The 19,552-nt window shown below is 37.2% G+C and overlaps 1 protein-coding gene across 6 annotated transcripts in view; it reads left to right on the forward strand.

Annotated features, from left to right (window-relative positions):
- Positions 1-19,552, forward strand: part of LOC121728541 (proton channel OtopLc-like) — a 69,954-nt gene that overhangs the window by 28,427 nt on the left and 21,975 nt on the right. For all 6 annotated transcript variants that reach the window (XM_042116700.1, XM_042116703.1, XM_042116702.1 and 3 more), the window contains exon 2: positions 16,796-16,954. In XM_042116700.1, coding sequence (XP_041972634.1) covers positions 16,823-16,954 — 132 coding nt within the window. In that variant the 5' untranslated portion in view covers positions 16,796-16,822. The remainder of the gene's footprint in view (positions 1-16,795; positions 16,955-19,552) is intronic.

Below are 19,552 nucleotides of genomic sequence, written 5' to 3' on the forward strand. Positions count from 1 at the left end.
GCGTTACCATGGTAACGTCCAAGCAACGTCAGGCGCCTCTACGTCGCTGCAACTGTGTTTTAAACTGAAGTTTAAGAAAAACAGCGCTTGCAGCTTGATCGTATTTTCCGAGCGTCTTCCAACGCTCGGAAAATACGATCGTTGCTGAAAATTTACGAAAACTTTGGGAGCACTGTAAACATTATTGACATCTAACATCGCTATCGAAACTAGCGAATGCATTTTGACTAGTCTCAGATTTCATTCAAATATAATTTAACTAAACTCTTAATTCATCCATATTATTGTCTGTCGGTGTTACCTCTTCACACTGTGCAACGGAGTTGCTGGCATCGACTAGATTACTATACGATTTCTTCACATTTTAAAACACGAATGGACCAGAACCATCTGGTGTATCCGGGTCGAGTAAACAGGAAAGGGAATTGCTTCTATCTTTTATTCGCGTGTCAAGACACAGTTCGTAGTACGAACATTTTTGTACCGAGTACTATAATAGTACAAGTTCATTGTACAAGTAATATTGTAGCATCTAGAGTTCGAAGGAGGTATCATGTAGATGACGTTTCCCTTGACAGGGAGGAAAATGATAAGAAAACTTTGTGTTTTGTACAATGCAATCATGGTTTTGTATCTAAATTAGGTTACTCATCCTAAGAAACCCCGCTATAGAAGTTTTCACATCGAAAATCGAGACTCTATCAGAAGTTAATTTTAATTTTTATCAAATAATTATCACTAATATCTAAGTATACGTACTTATTGATCTGCATCCATACTAATATTATAAATGCGAAAGCGTATCTGTCTGCCTGTCTGTTACCTCTTCACGCTCAAGCCGCTGAACCGATTTTGCTGAAATTTGGTATGGAGATAGTTTAAGTCCCGGGAAAGGATATAGGATACTTTTTATCCTGGAAAAATATACGGTTCCCACGCGATAAATGACTTTTGGCACAATGGAGTTACGGGAGTCATCAGGCCATTTAGCCGAAACTTTTTCGTTTTCGCTTTGTTATAGAATCGCCGATCAAAATGTATGGAATTGACATTAGACGAGTCGAAAGTCAACGTCATATTAACGAACGCTTATGTCACTTCCATACACTTTCATCGGCGATTCTATAACGAAGCGAAAACGAAAAGATTTTGGCTCACCCCCCTGGTTTTATATAAAGCATAGATAATAATTGTTGTAAACAATATCGAGACGCAGTCTTGTAATCGATGAACATAATACCTACCTGTGCATAGCTAATGTGCGGAAAATGCCCATAAGCATCTAACCAGTCACGCCTCACGTTTGACCTGTTCAGGCTGATGATGATGCTTATTGTCTATGACTTTGCTTCAATTATTATAATATTATAATTATAGTATGATATATCACATTACATCTTTCGATAGAGAATATAAATTTTCATGGTCCACACGAGAGACCTATTTTAATTTATATTTTACACTGTATAATAATTTTTAATAGATGACCCGGTGATCTTCGTAAAACTTACCCTCCCCATGCATAAACCTTTCCTAGACTTCCACGACTATTTCAGGTCTAAAATTAGCCAAATCGGTTCAGCCGTTCTCGAGCTTTAGTGAGATAAACTCAACACACAAAACACTCGGTCAAGTACTCGGTATGTTTATTTTGGATGTACTCGGCCGAGGGCACTGTCTTGCCATTCTACTCGGTAGGTGTAATCAGATCCTTATTTACTACATAGCTGTCGTGTGTACAAACATATTTTATTACTACAGTTTTATTTACTACAATTAGCAATACCTGAAGCCAGTATATGGCTATGACGCTTATAATATGTTAGAACCACAGACACAGATTAAGATAGATACCGCATGTGTATGTACTTCGCGTGCCATATCGCGTTCCCAAACGACGAGCAATGCTCGTCTTTTGAAAGTCTGTTCTTTAGTCTGCTATCAGAATCGAACGTCAATCGGAATTTTAAAAATGCCTAAATACCTAAAAGTGCCGTATTGAGCTATAGAAATTCAAATAGAAACGTTGGCCTAAATAATGGACACGATTCTTATCATCGGTACGTCACAGTAAGTGGGAAAAAAGTGACACGCTCGTTTTCATACCAATGGAGCGACATGCGGTATCTATCTTGATCTATGTCTGTGGTTAGAACAGCCTGAATGCTCGGAAACTCAGTCTGTTAATGCTGGTGTCCCTCAGGGCTGAGTGCTATCGCCTACTCTATTCATACTGCATATCAATGACATGTTACAAACCAACGGCATTCATTGCTATGCGGATGATAGTACAGGTGATGCTGTATATACCGGCTCCCCTAATATTTCTCGGCAAAATGTCACTGAGAGTCGAAACGAACTTGTGTCTAAGGTGGAGAATTCATTGGAGAAGGTCTCTGAATGGGGTAGACGTAACTTAGTCCAATTCAACCCTACCAAGACACAAGTCTGCGCGTTCACCACTAAAAAGTCACCAATGGTCGTTTATCCTCGTTTCAATGGCACATCTTTAACCATCTCCCCTAGCATTGAGATACTTGGCGTCAACATATCGAGCGAAGTCCAGTTCCGATATCATCTTGAGGGTAAGGCCAAATTAGCCTCGAAGAAGCTTGGCGTTCTTAACAGAGCGAGACAGTACTTCAGTCCGGACCAACGCCTACAACTCTAAAAGGCGCAGGTTCGGCCTCATATGGAATATTGTTCTCATCTCTGGGCAGGGGCGCCAAAATACCAACTACTCCCTCTGGATCATATCCAACGAAGGGCTGCTCGAATTGTTGACTGCCATAGTGTTTCAAACAGCTTGGACCCTCTGGAATAACGCCGAGATGTAGTTTCACTCTGCATCCTCTATCGGTTGTATCACGGGGAGTGCTCTGAGGAATTGTTCGGAATCATACCACCTGCAACTTTTCGCTATCGTCCCACGCGAAAAACATACCATCCTCATCACCTTGATGAGTGGCAGTCTTCCACAGTGCGTTTTTCACGTAACTTTCTGCCGCGCACTGTAAAACTCTGGAATGAACTGTCACTAGAAGTATTTCCGGACCGATACGACCTGCAAACCTTCAAGAAAAGAGCGTATTCCCTCTTAAAAGGCCGGCAACGCACCTGCAGCTCTTCTGATGTTGCCAGTGTCCATGGGCGACGGTACTTGCTTACCATCAGGTGACCCGTTTGCTCGTTTGCCCCCTTATTTAATAAAAAAAAAAAGCCTGAGGCCATATTTTTCTTTCGCTCCCGTAATTTAATAGACATTTAAGTGAAAAAGAGGAGTAACGTCTTCCTCTGCCAGTAATTAGTTCATTCCATGAAGGTACGACCATAACTCCTATAGTCTATTTGATATGGAAAAAAAAATACTTTTTACATTGAATGACTGATGCCCGGTTTTTGTAAGGTTTTTTTAAAGGAGTTTATCTTTTCACTAGCGTTGTTGATTGGTTAATTTTTTGACGCTAGCAAAGCAATAGTAAAAAGTTATATTCTTAGTATTGCTTTTGATTATACTCCGGTTCCGGAGTTTATACTCCGGTTAAAAAGCTCAACAGTGGGCATAACTACCAATAATAAAAACTAACTTAGTTTTTATTATTCGTAGGGGCATAAGAAGGATTACTTATAATAGGTAAAGTTTATAAATTCTTATTAAATTAGGAAACTAAGCTTCATGGTACTAATAACAATGAACCACACCGATTTCGGTGACGGTGGCCGCTTTCATGGACATTTCCATCATCAGCCTGCATTGTCCTAACTAAACATGAAAGCAATATTTTCCAACCCACGACCTCCAAGCAACCAGCGCAAGTTTTATAGCACTGGATCACGGAGGCATCGTGGTAAATAAGCTACGAAGCATACGTATTTTTTATGTACCATCGAGGAAATTGATTCCTAGGCAGTTGACTGATCAAAGTCATTTGGTCGGATCATGTCAATTCAATGTTATTTGTGATCTGTCGGCTGACCGCTGGGTTTGACGTAACGCGACCAAACTACGTAGGTCCCCCATCTGCCTAGGAATCAACTTCTCAGATAGTACTTACTACAAATATTTTAATACAAGATGACCCGTTGAACTTTGTATTACTTCCCTCAAAATATAAACCTTCTTTGGATTTCCACGAATATTTCAAAACTAAATTTAGCCAAATCGTCGCCAAAAATTTAGCCAAAAAGCCGTTCTAGTATTTTTGCATGACTTAGGGCCTGTTTCACCACTTCCTGATAAGTTTCGAATAGGCTATCCACCAATTAACTTGACAGATCAAGTATGGAGAATATGTGACATAAGTTATGAATAGCCTATTCGGCACTTTATTAGGAAGTCGTGAAAGAGGCCCTTAATAAGACATTTATTTTTATCATAATTCCTGATTCTAAACCTTCGCGACTCAAATATACTTTTTGTCAACACGGCCAAGGAGAAACTTAAAAAACATTTTTCCAGAGTCCTAAAAAGAAACAAAAGTATACCTGTAAAGTCTCTATTTATATCATTTCCTAGTTTTCAGACATTCCATTCCATACGTACATGGTAAACCGTTTACCACAGTAAAATATTCACTACTATTTATGTCTGACGCTGTACTAATTAAAACGGACGATAAATCCACGGAGATTTTCTCTTTACAAACTAGATAGAAGCTTCATAAACATCCAAAAATAATTTCTTTGAAATGTAAACCGAAAGCCTTTTTGTAGTTTCACTGAAAGAAGAATTATAAAATACTTTTACGAACATGGTATTTATGGACTAACAAAGATGAAAAACGCTTTACTTGAGATTTTAGTTGATAACACTTTTAATTTGAGAAATATGTTGAATCAGAATGCTTTAAGTTATTTATTTATTGGGAAATGTATATTATGTCTGTACTCATTAACCGCCTAAAACCGCTGAACAAATTTATATAATTTGGTGTAAAGATCCTTTGAACGGATCTTTATCCCAGCAAAATAATAATATGTAAGGTTGTGATAAGCGAAATTTCTGGCAACAAGACTCATAAGTCATAACTCAAGCTGAAAACGCTGATTTCACTTACGAAAAAGTACAATTATATTATACACTACTAGCTGGTGCCCGCGACTTCGTCCGCGTCAGCATAGTAGATCTCGTCCCAAATCAAATGAAACTCGAAAACCGTATGTTTAGTGTTGTTTTTAACTTTGTTCTTAAAAAAAGGAGAAATATGTCTCCGCGACATCGTTTTGTTGAAAGAAAAAGGTTTGCCGGACATACATACAGACAAACAGACAATCAGAGAAACAGATAAAAATTCTAAAAACTATATTTTTGGCTTCCATATCGATTGTAGATCACGTTCCAAGTATTATTTTTCAAAAATATTCAATGTAGGTACAGAATTGAGTTTCCTACGATTTTATTACAATATGTATAGACACAGTATACAACTTGTTGACAGTCGCTCAACAGGCGGATATAGGCACAACGTCGGTAATAGTTCTGCTCTACGCTCGACCTAATTTCTTCCCGCACACATACGATTTTATCGCTTATTCCAAAATAGACGGTTTTATGTATACTCGGCTATGTATCGGTGGCATAAGTGGCTTACATTGCGCGGAAGTTTAATGGCTTTTTGTTACTTGTTAGTCTGTGGTTTGATAAAGGACAAAAGTAATTTTTGACCATAATTTATAACCATAGATTAGTTCGAATTTTCCATACTAACATTACAAACATGAAAGGTATGTCTATCCGTCAGTTACCTCTTCACGTCCAAACAGATTATTCTGAAATTTTGGTATTATTATTAAATAAAAAAGGTAAATTTTAGGAAAGGATACTTTTTATCCCAAAAAAATTACTCATCTTTTAAATCATCTAGTAACTCTATAATAATATCTATACAATTTTATTATGAATATTAACATATTTTTCGGCTAGACATATACTTCCTCATAAGTCTAAGTACTTAATCAAAGTATGTATTTAATTTCTTTCTGCTTTTCTGAAAATGCTTGCTTCTAATCAGAAAAATCTTTGTTAACATTAGACACGGGCTAGTAACAATGCGTACCTCATTGTTGGATGTTCTTTTGTATTGTGAAAAACTCTTTTCATATCCGAAAACGCATGTCTGAATGTGAAAGTAAATCGTGTAGTCTGAGACCTGAGTTTGTGTCTTTTCATACTTCTTTTTTTTACCACTAAATCGCTGCAAAACTTTAGTATCTGTGTTGTGAATATTTTAGGATGGGTAAGTGTATTTTAAACTCATGACAGAACCTGATCGAATATTCATAAGACGAAGGGAGAGTAGACCGCCGGCGCAGCGTAGGAGAAGTGGTAATCTCTTTCTTTCTACTGCGCTGAGAAAATGTCTGTTCAGGCAGTTTTCTATTCTGTGGGCTCTCCCAGAGTGCAACCCTTTGTCTTCTTTTTTAAAGGAAGTTTTAGGGTAAGGTGCACGACCTCTTGAGTAAACAGACATAAAAGCTTGAATAACACCTGTAATTGCTGTGTACTATCAATACGCTTCAAAGCGACCAGCGTGTGCTATGAAAGGCCTTTACGTATTTATACGAAAACTGTAACCATCATATATTTTTTTTATCAATTTATTTATATACTATCATAATATTATATTATATACTATCTATACCTAAATATTACTCACAACGAAATCTAAAATATATCGACGCCCCCACCGAATAATCGGACAATCGTAAAAATGAAAATGTTCAGGAGAGCCGAAAAACTGATTTTTGTTAATAACTCCGTCAAAAAAAGCAACAAAGACTTTTTATATCTCAAATGAAGGCAATTTTTTTTGCCTATTTTGCTATCTTAACAATATTTAATTACCACCAAAGGTTTTTTTAAATTAAAGCAAAACGCAATTTATCGTTCTGGAGTAGGCCAAGCTCTGATCATTATTGTCTATTGCATGATTATTCGGGTAATTTTGTGTTTCGACTACAATAAAATGCACATATAATATCTCATTGTAATATTATTCGGGGAAATTGTTTGAGACAAGAATATTGGTAAACACCTATTACTTTACTATTCGGTAATTAAAAGATATTGTACACTTTATAATTATAGTCATTGTTGTGTATTTCAATGATTATCTACTATAGGTAAAATAAAAATAATATGTATTTTTGTTTAAATACATTCATCATTTGATGATATAAATGACATTCTTGCAATCAAAACAGCTCTAGGTTCAAAAAAATACACTCTGGAGACTGGCTTTATCATTTCATTAGTACTTATAATCATTGCAGTTAATTATGTTAATCATAATCCTCATCGACACCAGAGTTGGTGTCACAATAATCAGTATCATATTGTAGTCTAATAAAATGAATGAGAATGGCAGGAAATTGCTTTAGACAGTCTTCCGAGAGCATCATAGGCCTTTCTTATATGACGGTGCTTTAATCGTCGACTTCTACCTACATCGTAATACAGTTCAATGTAATCAGGATCAAAACTATGATAAAAACTTCTCAAGTTACAATACAATACAATATAATATTCACACAACACACTATAACAGCATATCTTTTAGTAGCTAGCAATCGCATTCCTAATTAAATACTGAATTGGGTCCCGACAGTTTTAAGCACTTCTTAGGAGTCTTTGCGAAAGAAGAAAATTTCTAAATACGTTCTTGTATATTTGTAACAGATCTCGCTGCTTACCGGTCGGTCACGATTAGTTTATTTTGTAGCAAGTATTGCCCAATGCCCATATATCCTTGTTTGTGAGAAAACTCGCAAGTGGATTACAAAAATCGAAACAGAATATGATTATATATCCTGAAAACTGAAAAAAACTGATTCCTACAATAACCGTAAGGTATAAAATAAAAATATGAGCAATGTACATAATTTAACGAATGTTTGGAATGAAAAGGACTTTACCACTTGATGTCTTACAAAACGTCCGCTGGTCATTCTTACGTCTATAACGACTAAGACATCCAAAAAAGCTAGCCAGGGACAGAACAAAAGTCTGACTATTCCTGACTCTTTGGTTCTGTGTAAACCTCTGCGATGACTGATCTGATGCTGTTTTAAGACTAGAGTCTGGAGGTGAGTGGACTGAGATGATCACCGCGATATGATGGTCGTCCGACTCAGATTCTACAAGTTGTCCAAAATAAAACCCAACCAATATGCCTTTATGCCCCAAAGGTGCACCGAAGAAGGTGAGTGAACCACATCAGAAAGAAGAGAGAGAAGGAGAAAATTTCTGTTGTGGTATCGCTGGACACAGAGGGGGCCTTCGACAATGCTTGGTGGCCAGCTGTAAAGGTTCGGTTAGCTGAAATTAGGTGTCTGGGGAACCTGAGGCGGGTGATCAGTGGCTACCTGAGTGGAAGGAGTGTGAAAGTGAGATGTGCAGGAGTGGAAGTGTGCAGTAGGCAGCAATGTATTTACCCGAATAATCATGCAATAGCCGTTTATCGTCAAATCATTTTGACATATTTTTTCGCAATAGCCTATTGCCCAGTTTTTGGTGTAAAATACAATTTTAAATATTGTTATGGAATAAACACATAATTTTTTATATCTTTGTAAATATCCACAGAAAAATTCTGAAAAAAATCACATGATGTATTTTGACTTCTAGATGCCAAAAATCGCATGATGTATTTTGACTTCTAGATGCCATAACAGCAAAAACCCCACAATAGCACATTGTCTGATTATTCGGTGGGGGCGTCGATATATGTCTAGTAGGATACGGGCTTCCCTTGAATTAGGTGTGGCTAGAAAACTATTACGGACTCCTATATTTCCTAAAAGACCATCACCGAGGCTACTACGTCGGGATTCGCCCCGACCACACTCCAATACATGTTGTACATGTTCAGGTGTTCCACATAATGCACAATTTGGAGAGTCAACCTTACCCATCATAAATTTAAAAACATTTGATGGAACGTAGCCGGTGCGCAAGTAACCATCATATTAATATTATAGCTATTTATTAGACAATATTGCTCTTATCTGCTCCGACCTTTGCATAATATTCCGTAAACTAACCCATCAATCCCCAAGCGGCAGCCGGCTGTCGCATAACAATAGAAAATCTATTGTGTCTACGATACCCATGATGGAGGTGTTTAACATTGTCAAAATATTAAGTTTGCGTTGACTGTATGTTTGTAAATTGTAAGCTATCACTGGCACTCTAAAATTAAGCTTTAAAGCTCACATAATTTTAGATGTCCTTTCGTAAACGTGTCCGTATTTCGGGTGTTGACACAACAACGCCTCATTACACACAAGGCTGTACTTTTTTAGCCCCAATCTAGGTCATTAAACATTATTTAAACACCGACATTATACGGTGTCACACATTGATCATAGCCGAGAGAACTGGCTTCGCGCCAACTACTTTTTGTATTCATATAAAACTGAAATCGCTATAAAGGTACCGTTTCAAAGAACGCGGCAAGCAACCGCGACTAACAAAAAATCAAATAAAATTCCACTTTATGATCTAGATTCTAGGCTATAGGTTTCATTTACTTTTTTTAACACGGGGTTGCTTTACGTATTCCCGGCGAATTAGGAATATCGGCTGGGGTATGTGGGACTTCGGCGTAGTGAGTACTCTACGCACTAAAACCCCATAGTGCTCCGCTCCTCAGTCCTCGCTTAAGACAGAGTTGCGGGTACGATAGAACCTAAAAGCTTCCACACCGGGTTCATTGAAACCAGGCCAGCTACGCAGGAGTAATTTTATAGTGCCCAAGTGTGTGCGCAGTACACAAGAGCACTCCCTACTCCTTTACTCTCATAACCCAGTGGGACGGAAGATCGACACGACCGGCGAGAGATCAGGCGCAGGACCGACTTTTTACATGCCCATCCGACGCATGGATCATCTTACTTGTCACTTGTCAGACAATCAGGTGATCAGCCTGCATTGTCCTAACCAAACTTGGAAATAACATGTTTCCAACGCGTGAATCGAACCCACGACCTCCGAGTCAAGAGCCGCTGCAATAATAATAGCCTATGGCCTATAATATATGCCTGCCTATGCTATAAAATTGCATTTTATTTGAATTTTTGGCCGTCGCCGTCGCTTGGGGAAAAGATCGGAATGTCACCTTTACGTATAATATGAATCAAAACTATAAATGAGGTCTAGATATTCGTCATATTTTATGTGGAACAGCTACATTAAACGTAATAAACAAGTCAAGTACTTTGAAGTTTGTTTCCTATTGAACAATTAGTGTTTTGACTACCCCTAACCCTACTTTAAAGTTCAAGCAGATTTTATTGTTATAATAGCTTCTAAAACTTCAGAACAGCTTGTATCTATCCCTTGTAACTTTCCACGACTGTTTCACGCCGAAATCGCTCTACTAATCTTGAAGAAAAGTCCATGAAGCATAGTTTTTATCTGGAAACAGATTATGGCTTTCGCCTATTAAATGAAATTGCGAGTTACATTTTTAGGACCTGTTTCACCACTTTCTGATGATTGATGCTTAATCGACACCTGATAGGTGTCGATTAAGCTATCTGACACTTATTTGACAGATAGAGTAAGGAGTATCTGTCAGATAAGTTGTGGATAGCCTATTCGACACTTATCAGAAATTGGTGAAACATGCCCTTAGTATTGAAATAAAATATTACTTAAACTTTTCACTCACCTACGTAACTTCTCTTACTTTGTATTATGTATAGGAATAATTATTCTTGTATTTATTCACAAAAGGCGTGTGTAAGAACTCGAGATACGCCATAAAAAGAGTGAGAATGCACACTGAAAGTTTAATTGTTTGTAATGCCTCGTGTCAATCGGCTTTCGTTTCGTGTCATTGTGTGTCATCATGACGTATTTGTTCACGTAGGAATTTTATGGGGCCATTTTTGGGATAACTATGTCAGACATCAACAAATGTTATGGCTGGTCTCCCCACGTTATGAACCATGAATTATTTCTTTTATATTGTATTTACCGGACATTTTTTGGGACTATGTAGTCCTGTGATTGGTGTTATGGTCTATGACTATATCGATACTATGGCATACACGTGATAACAAAACATAATATGTAAAAAATATGATAAGATGATATGATGAACCAAAACAACCCATTTCTAAGGAGTCTTTCAGAGATTAGCAATGCGATAAGTCCCATAATTCATTTTCGACATCTAACTTTTCTATCAAAACTGGCGAATGTATTTTGGCTTAGCACTCTGGTAGTACGCTTTTTGGCTTCGACAATATGCCAATATGCCATGTATATTACATTATACCAATGCTATACTATAAAGAGTGCTAGAGCCTAGCCCTAAGCCTTAGTTTAAGCGGACTTAATATCTTAAACTCACATTACATCCACCGACTATTCTAATCCCACTCAGATTTCTAATCGGCAAATAGAAGCTTACTGTTGTACTACTTTTACACACCAATTTGATCAAACCAACTAATAATTATTTATTATGTACTAGTAATAGTTATTACAAAATTATTAATTGGTATTAGCAAACGTGTGTATGTCTGTCTGTTACTTGTTCACCCTTAAATCGGTGAAACTGACTGCATGTAATTTTATCGAGGTACATTGAGTCCCGGGAAAGGACACGGGATAGTTTTTATTCTGAGAATGTACGGTTCCCGCTCGATAAATGATGGTGCAAAGAAATAGTCAACAACAATTAATCATTGTTGAATTAATTTTGATTAAGTACGCGTTCTTTCAATGAAATCATATCCTATCGATTGCATCGTAACACACTAGTTTTGAGCTTAAGTTTTGCAACATATCGTATGGCAGTCACAGTTGATGCTCAGTATCAGGTTCCCCGCCGCTCGTTAGCTCAACCCAATGACCTGATTCGATCGATTCCTACAACACGCAATGACAATGCGCCTTCATGCATTTTAAAGCGGCCCTACCCTAGCACGTATCAACTTTAAAATCTCTATTAGCTACTAGGAACCACATTACTAGGTAGATTGTAGTAAGTAGTAAACTTTACCATTAACTTTTATTACTAGGTACATTGTGGTATGTAGTATAGTTTATTATAGTAGTTACAAAATTTACGATAGTATAGTATAAATTCTTGAAATCATTCATTAATATTATCGATGGAAACTCTCTCTTTTGATGAAAGTTTCTGTCTGGACTCTGCAGGACTCACTATCTCTCTAAGTTCGACAGAAGTTTTGGCCTCGAGGACTTATTATTAAGGTTACTTTTTATGACAATAAATAACTATATTGCCTGATTTTATGCAAAAAATTTTAAAAGTTTAAATTCAAAGGCTTTTGGTACATATAAATGATTCAGAAAGAAGGAATATACAAAACGGCACGTCTAAAAGAAATTTTTTCCAGTGCGCAGCGGAATGAAAAATGGGAAATTATTTTTAAATAACTCATTTTCTTACTAATTATAAGTGCGAGCGAACCGAGCCCTAGTATATGCCACAACCTGAACATTTTGTGGTACAATTTACGGAAAAACTATCACGCCTATTGATTTGTGCTTTAACATAATTATTATTTTTATGTAGATGTGTTATCAATTATCATCAGTCAGTCAAGGACGACGCGAGCCCTCACAAAACTCGGCTTTTAGCTAGTATAACTATGTACATACCATAGTATACTTTGTAATGATATAGTATTATAATCATTGCTATATTGACATTTTCGTCGAACTCTATCTAGCGATCGAGAAGTGTTAGTATGGAAGCAATTATCCCATATACAGAAGCGGATGGAACTGTCCCGGTGTTCTAGATCGTTTCTCCTCACAAAAACTTGGCTGTTTTATAATTGCTATTAAATATGTTATGAATTACGATATTATATCAAAAGGTTTTTAAAAGATGCCAGGGGCCCTATTATGAGCTCTTAAATCCATTCACTTTACGTCCTTATACAGTCAGATAAGGACGTAAAAAGAATGGATTTAAGAGCTCATGATAGAGGCCCAGGTCCCATAGCTAACACGTTTTCTTTATCGCTTCTTTATAGAATCGCCGATCAAAATGTATGGAATTGACATAAGCGTTCGATAATAATATGAAGTCAACATTGACTCAGGTCATGTCACTTCCATACATTTTGATTGGCCATTCTATAAAGAAGGGATAAAGAAAACGTGTTGACTGTTGGCTATGGGATCAGGTTGAAAATGTTGCACCGGTAGTTTTGCAATCATGGTGACAATCATGGCTTGATGTGAAGAAGCTTTAAACGTATTTTTAAGGTGGTCTAGCCGATCTTTTGGAACTGGTTTAGCGGCAAGTTTGTTGATATTGTTCCTATTTTCGCGTGTTCCTATTCTTCGTTAACTGGAATTGTCAACGTGATGGAGGTAGAATGAATAAGAGGATGGGAACATAATATTATTATGTCAATCAATTTATGTGTGGGAGTTATGTATCACCCGGTTTCAACAGCTTTTGACTGTATCAAAAGCTGTTGAAACCGGGTGATACATAATAATAAGAGTATTGTAAATGCCATACATTAGGTAATATAATACGATAATTTTATAATAAAACTAGATGTCCCGCGCGGCTTCGCCCGCGTAAATTAGAAATTTTACAGAATCCGTAGGTACATTTTCCCATAAAAAATATTTCCCCCGTTTTTCCCACATTTTCCTGAGTTTCTTCTGTCGTATTAGTCTTAGAGTAATAATATAATATAACCTTCTCGATAAATGATGAGTCTTACTCGATAAATGATCTATCTAACACTGAGATAAGTTTTTAAATCGGACCTGTAGTTTCTGAGATTGACGCGTTCAAGCAAACATACTCTTCAGGTTTATAATATTAGGTAGATATAGATTTTTTTTAATTATCGCTTGACAAACTCGAGTCTCGATCTAAAAGACTATGATATGGTAGTGATGATGATGATGATGATGATGAAGAATGTAATTTGCATAGTAGCATATGCTTTCTGTTCTTAAAACAACGCCGAAACTCCCAAACTTGTATCTATAAAGAATCAGGAATTCTCTCAGCACCTTCCGAACCACAGTATACCAGGTATATCTCGGTGCAAAATCTTACTTGTTGGTAGCATATGCTTAGAATACTTCTCACGAAACCGAAGTCACCATATGTTTCCCTATAAGTTTTGAGGAGTTCCCTCGATTACTTACGGATCCTTCATCAGATCATCACTTTTCTGAATATAATACCAAATTGGGATGATACCCTATATACCAAAAGAAAAATTTTGAAAATCGGTTAACCAACGGCGGAGTAATCGTTGAATATAAGAAAACGAACATAACACCTCCCCCATTTTGAAAGTCGGTTAAAATTGTAGCCTATGTGTTATTTATTTAATATTTTAATCAGCACATGAATTGAATAACAAAATTTTTTTCAAATTAATCGTAGCACCATCTGTTAGGACAAACTAAAATTGAAATAGAATAATATTGAATGCGATGATAGCGCCGTCCGCCGGATCTAATGTAAAACATTCCAAAATCAACAACTCCTTATAAATAAGAAATTAATTGAAAAAACATTTTCCAGTAGACCAAACTGTAAATCTAAACCATTCTCGAATCTCCACGAACACACACAAAAAATTTCATCAAAATTGGCCAAGATAAGATAAATCCGTTCAGCCGTTCTCGAGTTTTAGCGAGACTAACGAACAGCAATTGATTTTTATATATATAGATTTATCTTTCGATTTCTATATAGTCTTATTAAAAAAATAATCGGACAGAGTAACAACTTAAGTTAGCTAAAATAAAAAAATAATCGGACAGAGTAACAACTGAAGTTAGCTAAAATTGTGTTTATTTATGTACTATGTATTTTGAGACTATGCAATTTTGTCGCGTTCGCGATTCACTTTCACTTTTGTTGAGTTTCAGAACGCGATATTAGGTCCTCCAACGCGCACGCGAATTTGAACTTTATGCAGCGGTAATAAATTACAAATTGACTCTCCATTTTATTTAGAAAACGTTTATATGGGAAATAGAAAAATGCTGTTTTGAGGATTTTCCCGGCAATTATTCGAATTTTTCTCACCTTTTAAACCTTCCCTAGACCTCCACGAATAATTCAAGACCAAGATAAGATAAATCCGTTCAGCCGTTCTCGAGTTTTAGCGAGACTAACGAACAGCAATTGATTTTTATATATATAGATAAGTAAAAGGTGGGAAATACTACAATGGTCTCATTTTGACAGTAATTTAAATGTTTTAAAAATAACTAATAATTTAATTGCCGAAAGCTCCGTTAATGCCTATATTCTGAATATTTTTGGCAGGAATTCATGTATTTAAAAGCGTTATGATTGGCTTCTTTCCTGCCGCATATTAGCAGCAGGAAAGAGGAACAATACAAAAGTCGTTAGACAATCAAAGTTGTTGAATTAATATAATCTTGTCAAAATAATTCTTAAAAAACTGGGCTCTAGCAGTTCAGTTGTATAAATTATGCCCTACTATATCTGTGGTTCTATCATGTTCACTTTCTTATCGGAGAAAGAGTTTTTTATGGTCACGCACCACGTCAAACATGGTCATGTTTGTATTTGGAAAAGTCAATATGGCCGAAATCGGTCGTTGACCTGTGGCAATGCATAGTATTGTTTGTTTGTTTGTAAGCGCCATGACGCCAATAATTGCCAACTAACATTAGCATTCTAGAGCATGTCAAAGTCAGATAATAATAAACATTTACGTTACGTACTCTCGTACGTAAGTAACATTTTACGCATTTTCATGTACGTAAAAGTGAATCCGTTAGAAAATGAGGTGTTAACTTTTATGACCGCTCTACGTAATTAGCCAATGATAGACCAACGTCTAACACAAGCGAATTCGAACAAGTAGATAAGCATACTCGTCTATGATTGCCCACGATCGACTTCTTTTTTTAATGAAATAAGGGGGCAAACGAGCAAATGGGTCACCTGATGGAAAGCAACTTCTGTCGCCCATGGACACTCGCATCATCAGAAGAGCTGCAGGTGCGTTGCCGGCCTTTTAAGAGGGAATTTGGTAATAGGGGAGGGTAAGGATGGGAAGAGAAGGGAATAGGGGAGGGTAGGGAAGGGAATAGGGTAAGGGATTGGGCCTCCGGTAAACTCACTCACTTGGCGAAACACAGCGCAAGCGCTGTTTCACGCCGGTTTTCTGTGAGTGTGTGTATTTCTCCGGTCGAGATGGCCCATTCGTGCCGAAGCATGGCTTTCCCACGTCTATGATAACTTATGGTCGATTTACACGGGTGACTAACGGGTCGATTTTAGTCACCCGGCAAGTCACCAGTCGAATCGCTTGTCCAAGTCGAATCGTCACCCCATTTACACGGGTGACTAACGGGTCGATTTTAGTCACCCGGCAAGTCACCAGTCAACAGTAGCATTCGCAGCAAGCGATCGCTTGCGACTGAGTATTTGCACGGTCGTAAATCGTGCGGCTTTAGTCACCCGTGTAAATCGGCCATTAGCAATCAATATGCCTAACCTTACCTTACCCAACGTGTAATAATAATAAAATAATAATAAAAATCTTTATTCAAACCGAATTATTTTTCCATATTCTAATTATTATAGCCCGCCAGACTGCAAAGCAGTTTGTCGACGGGCTTAAATTAAAATTGCAGTGTGAAAAAGTGCTTTCTGCTGTGCGATCTGTGCGATGAGCCATTCATTATTAAACTAGAAATACTTTTGAAACAATTTTACAATTTACTTGCTATTGTTTTTTTTAACGGGGAGAAGGATTTTGACGTTATGTTTTTTTTTATTTCCAGGTGCGCGTTCGCGAGTTCTACATCGCGATGCAGCGTTGCCCCTACATCCACGAGATGAAGGAGCGGCTGCTGGGCGCGCCTGTGGACAGTGTAGAGAGAATAGACAAGGACCGGCCTCTGCCGCCGGAGCCTGACACCCAGGTCCCGACAATCGTCAAGGTAAACTTTTTAAATGACGAAAGGGACGAAGTAGAGTCAACGTCAAACGCGTATATTTTTTTTAACGGCTATTTTTGCTGGCCAGGTGCTCGATTTTCAAATTTAAAAAATTACGTTTTTGTTTAGTGAAATTAATTTATTGTTTTAAATATTCAAGTAAAAAATTACATTATTAATTGCGCTAAGATGGCATAGTAATTTTCCCCGTTTGCACATAATTGATGTAGTAGGTACTTAACAGTTAACACAGATTTCAGAAACAAGTACTTAACGTCTTATGTTGACTTAAATAGCACTTAGCAGATAATTACGCTGTTGGTAAGTTATCTGATATTCTGAGTTTTTAAAGTAAAAACGGATTTCATCCAATACAATCACAATGGATTGCATTCCGACAGTTTTTATGCAACTTTTCCAATAACTCAGTTGTAATTAAAACGCTGGCGTTTATTGCCAGCGCGAATGAATAAACTAAAAAGAAAAACTCATGTGAAATGAAAAGTGAGAACTTCATGATACTTATCATAGTTTTTTGAAATGAAATTTAATAACGACAACGTAAAAGGGTTAATTAAAGGTTAATAAAATGCTAAAAATGGAAAATGGCTACAAAGGCATAAATTAATAAAAAATAACAATACTAAAATGTGGGTAAATAAAAAAAAAACTTGTAAATGTTAATATTACCTAATGAAATAATTACTATATTTTATCAGTCTGTAGCATGTAGAGACAAAATTAACCTAACCTACAATGATAATAATTGATCAAATGCTTAAGACGCGTCCTTGCACTATAGGTTAAGTTTAGTACAGATATCATGCTTTCTGCAACTGAGTTCCACGCGAAAAATATACCATCCTCATTACCTTGATGAGTGGCAGTCTTCCACTGTGCGTTTTAGTTAAATTCTAGAATGAACTGGATGGCGCTAGCAGTACTTCCTGACCATTACAAGATAACCTTTAATAAAAGGGCGTATTCCCTTTTAAAAGGCCAGCAATACACTTGCAACTCTTCTGTTTTTACGAGTGTCCATGGGCGATGGTAGTTGTACAATTGTACATCTGGTGACCCGACTTGCTCGTTTGACCCCTAATTTTATAAAAACAAAATATTGTGCCATCAATTTTTAAGAACTTTTGGAATTACGCTTTTGGTCAAATTATGTATTACTACAATATTATAATTTTAAATTTATTACGAAGTTCAAGGTTAATTACATAGCGAAATATGTACGAGGCAACGTATATCAGTTGACTCTACATGTTTTGCGAATGAATTTAAGTACACTTAACCCAAATCCCATAAAAGGTTTGTAGTACACGATACCACTTCCATACAAAGAGCCCTTAAAATATACTTGTAAGTGAATCACTGACATTCATCAAAGCATGTCTCTAAGGGTGGGTTGCACCAACTTACTTTAACTATAACGTAACTTTAACTAGATATAACTTTATTTTTTTATATTTGGTTAAAGTTAAAAGTGGACGCCATCAAGACGCCATATTTAACCATAACCAAGAGCTCGACAAGGCTTTAAATGTACGTGGGGAAAAAATGAATTAACGCTGTCATCATACAAAAACGCCATTCTTGACAGCTGTTCTCCTTTACCAGCAGTGCCCCCGCCCACGTCTTTTTTTATAAGAATAAAGCCTTGTCGGACCAGCAACTTCTTCTGTCAAATTCTGTGGTCAAAGTTAAGGATAAAGTTAAATTTTCCATAACCATAACTTTGACCATAACTTTAACTTTAACCACGCCTCTTGTGCAACCCAACCTTAAAGAATTTAATTTTCATAATATTATAATCATCAATACTCCAAAGAAATTATTCTTCTTTATGGGCGAGATTATATGGCGGAAAGTTAACCATACGTGTAGTTTTATAAATGGTGAACTGGTTTAACATAACCTTATAGTTACATTTTCATTAAGTTAAGTAGAGCCCAGCAGTGCCGGTTTTAGCACTACCAGCCACCAGGGCCCTGGGCGAGATTTTTTCGGCGCCCAGGGTGCTGGTAGTCCTAAAAAAAGCCAGTGCCCGGACCCTTGCTTGCCTTCGGCGCCTCTTATCGGTGCTCGCATCGCAAGCGCGACGAACTCTGCCATCCGTAGCCAGCAGCTCAAGACACAGCTATGCTACTTTAATAGCTGATGACGCGACGGTGACGCTGACAAAAACGCTTCCTACGATTCAGACATCTCGATGTCTGAATCGTAGGAAGCGTTTTCGTCAGCGTTCATATTTCTTAAGTTTTGGTGTTAGTGCCGACGGCTAGCGAGCGCACAGCGCGACACTAAAATCAGCCTAAAAGCCCCAAAGACTACCCAAAACGAATTAGGTTTTATGTAGATTTGAATGAAATGTACAGATTTTTATCGGCCGATACTAATTAATCGTTTATTGCGCGCACCTCTATTAAACACCTTCATACTGATTAAGCGTTCGACTAAACTATAGGCCGACTAAAAGTCTGCAGTATGCTGGGGCTCTAATGGTGGGATCAGCACTGCGATTCACGACTCCCATTCGACACGGATTCGGAAACTTTACAGTGCGGTCATTGGTCAATGCCTAGCGCGGCGAGC

The sequence above is a fragment of the Aricia agestis genome, chromosome 7 (assembly GCF_905147365.1).
Source record: "Aricia agestis chromosome 7, ilAriAges1.1, whole genome shotgun sequence".
Lineage (NCBI taxonomy): Eukaryota > Metazoa > Arthropoda > Insecta > Lepidoptera > Lycaenidae > Aricia > Aricia agestis.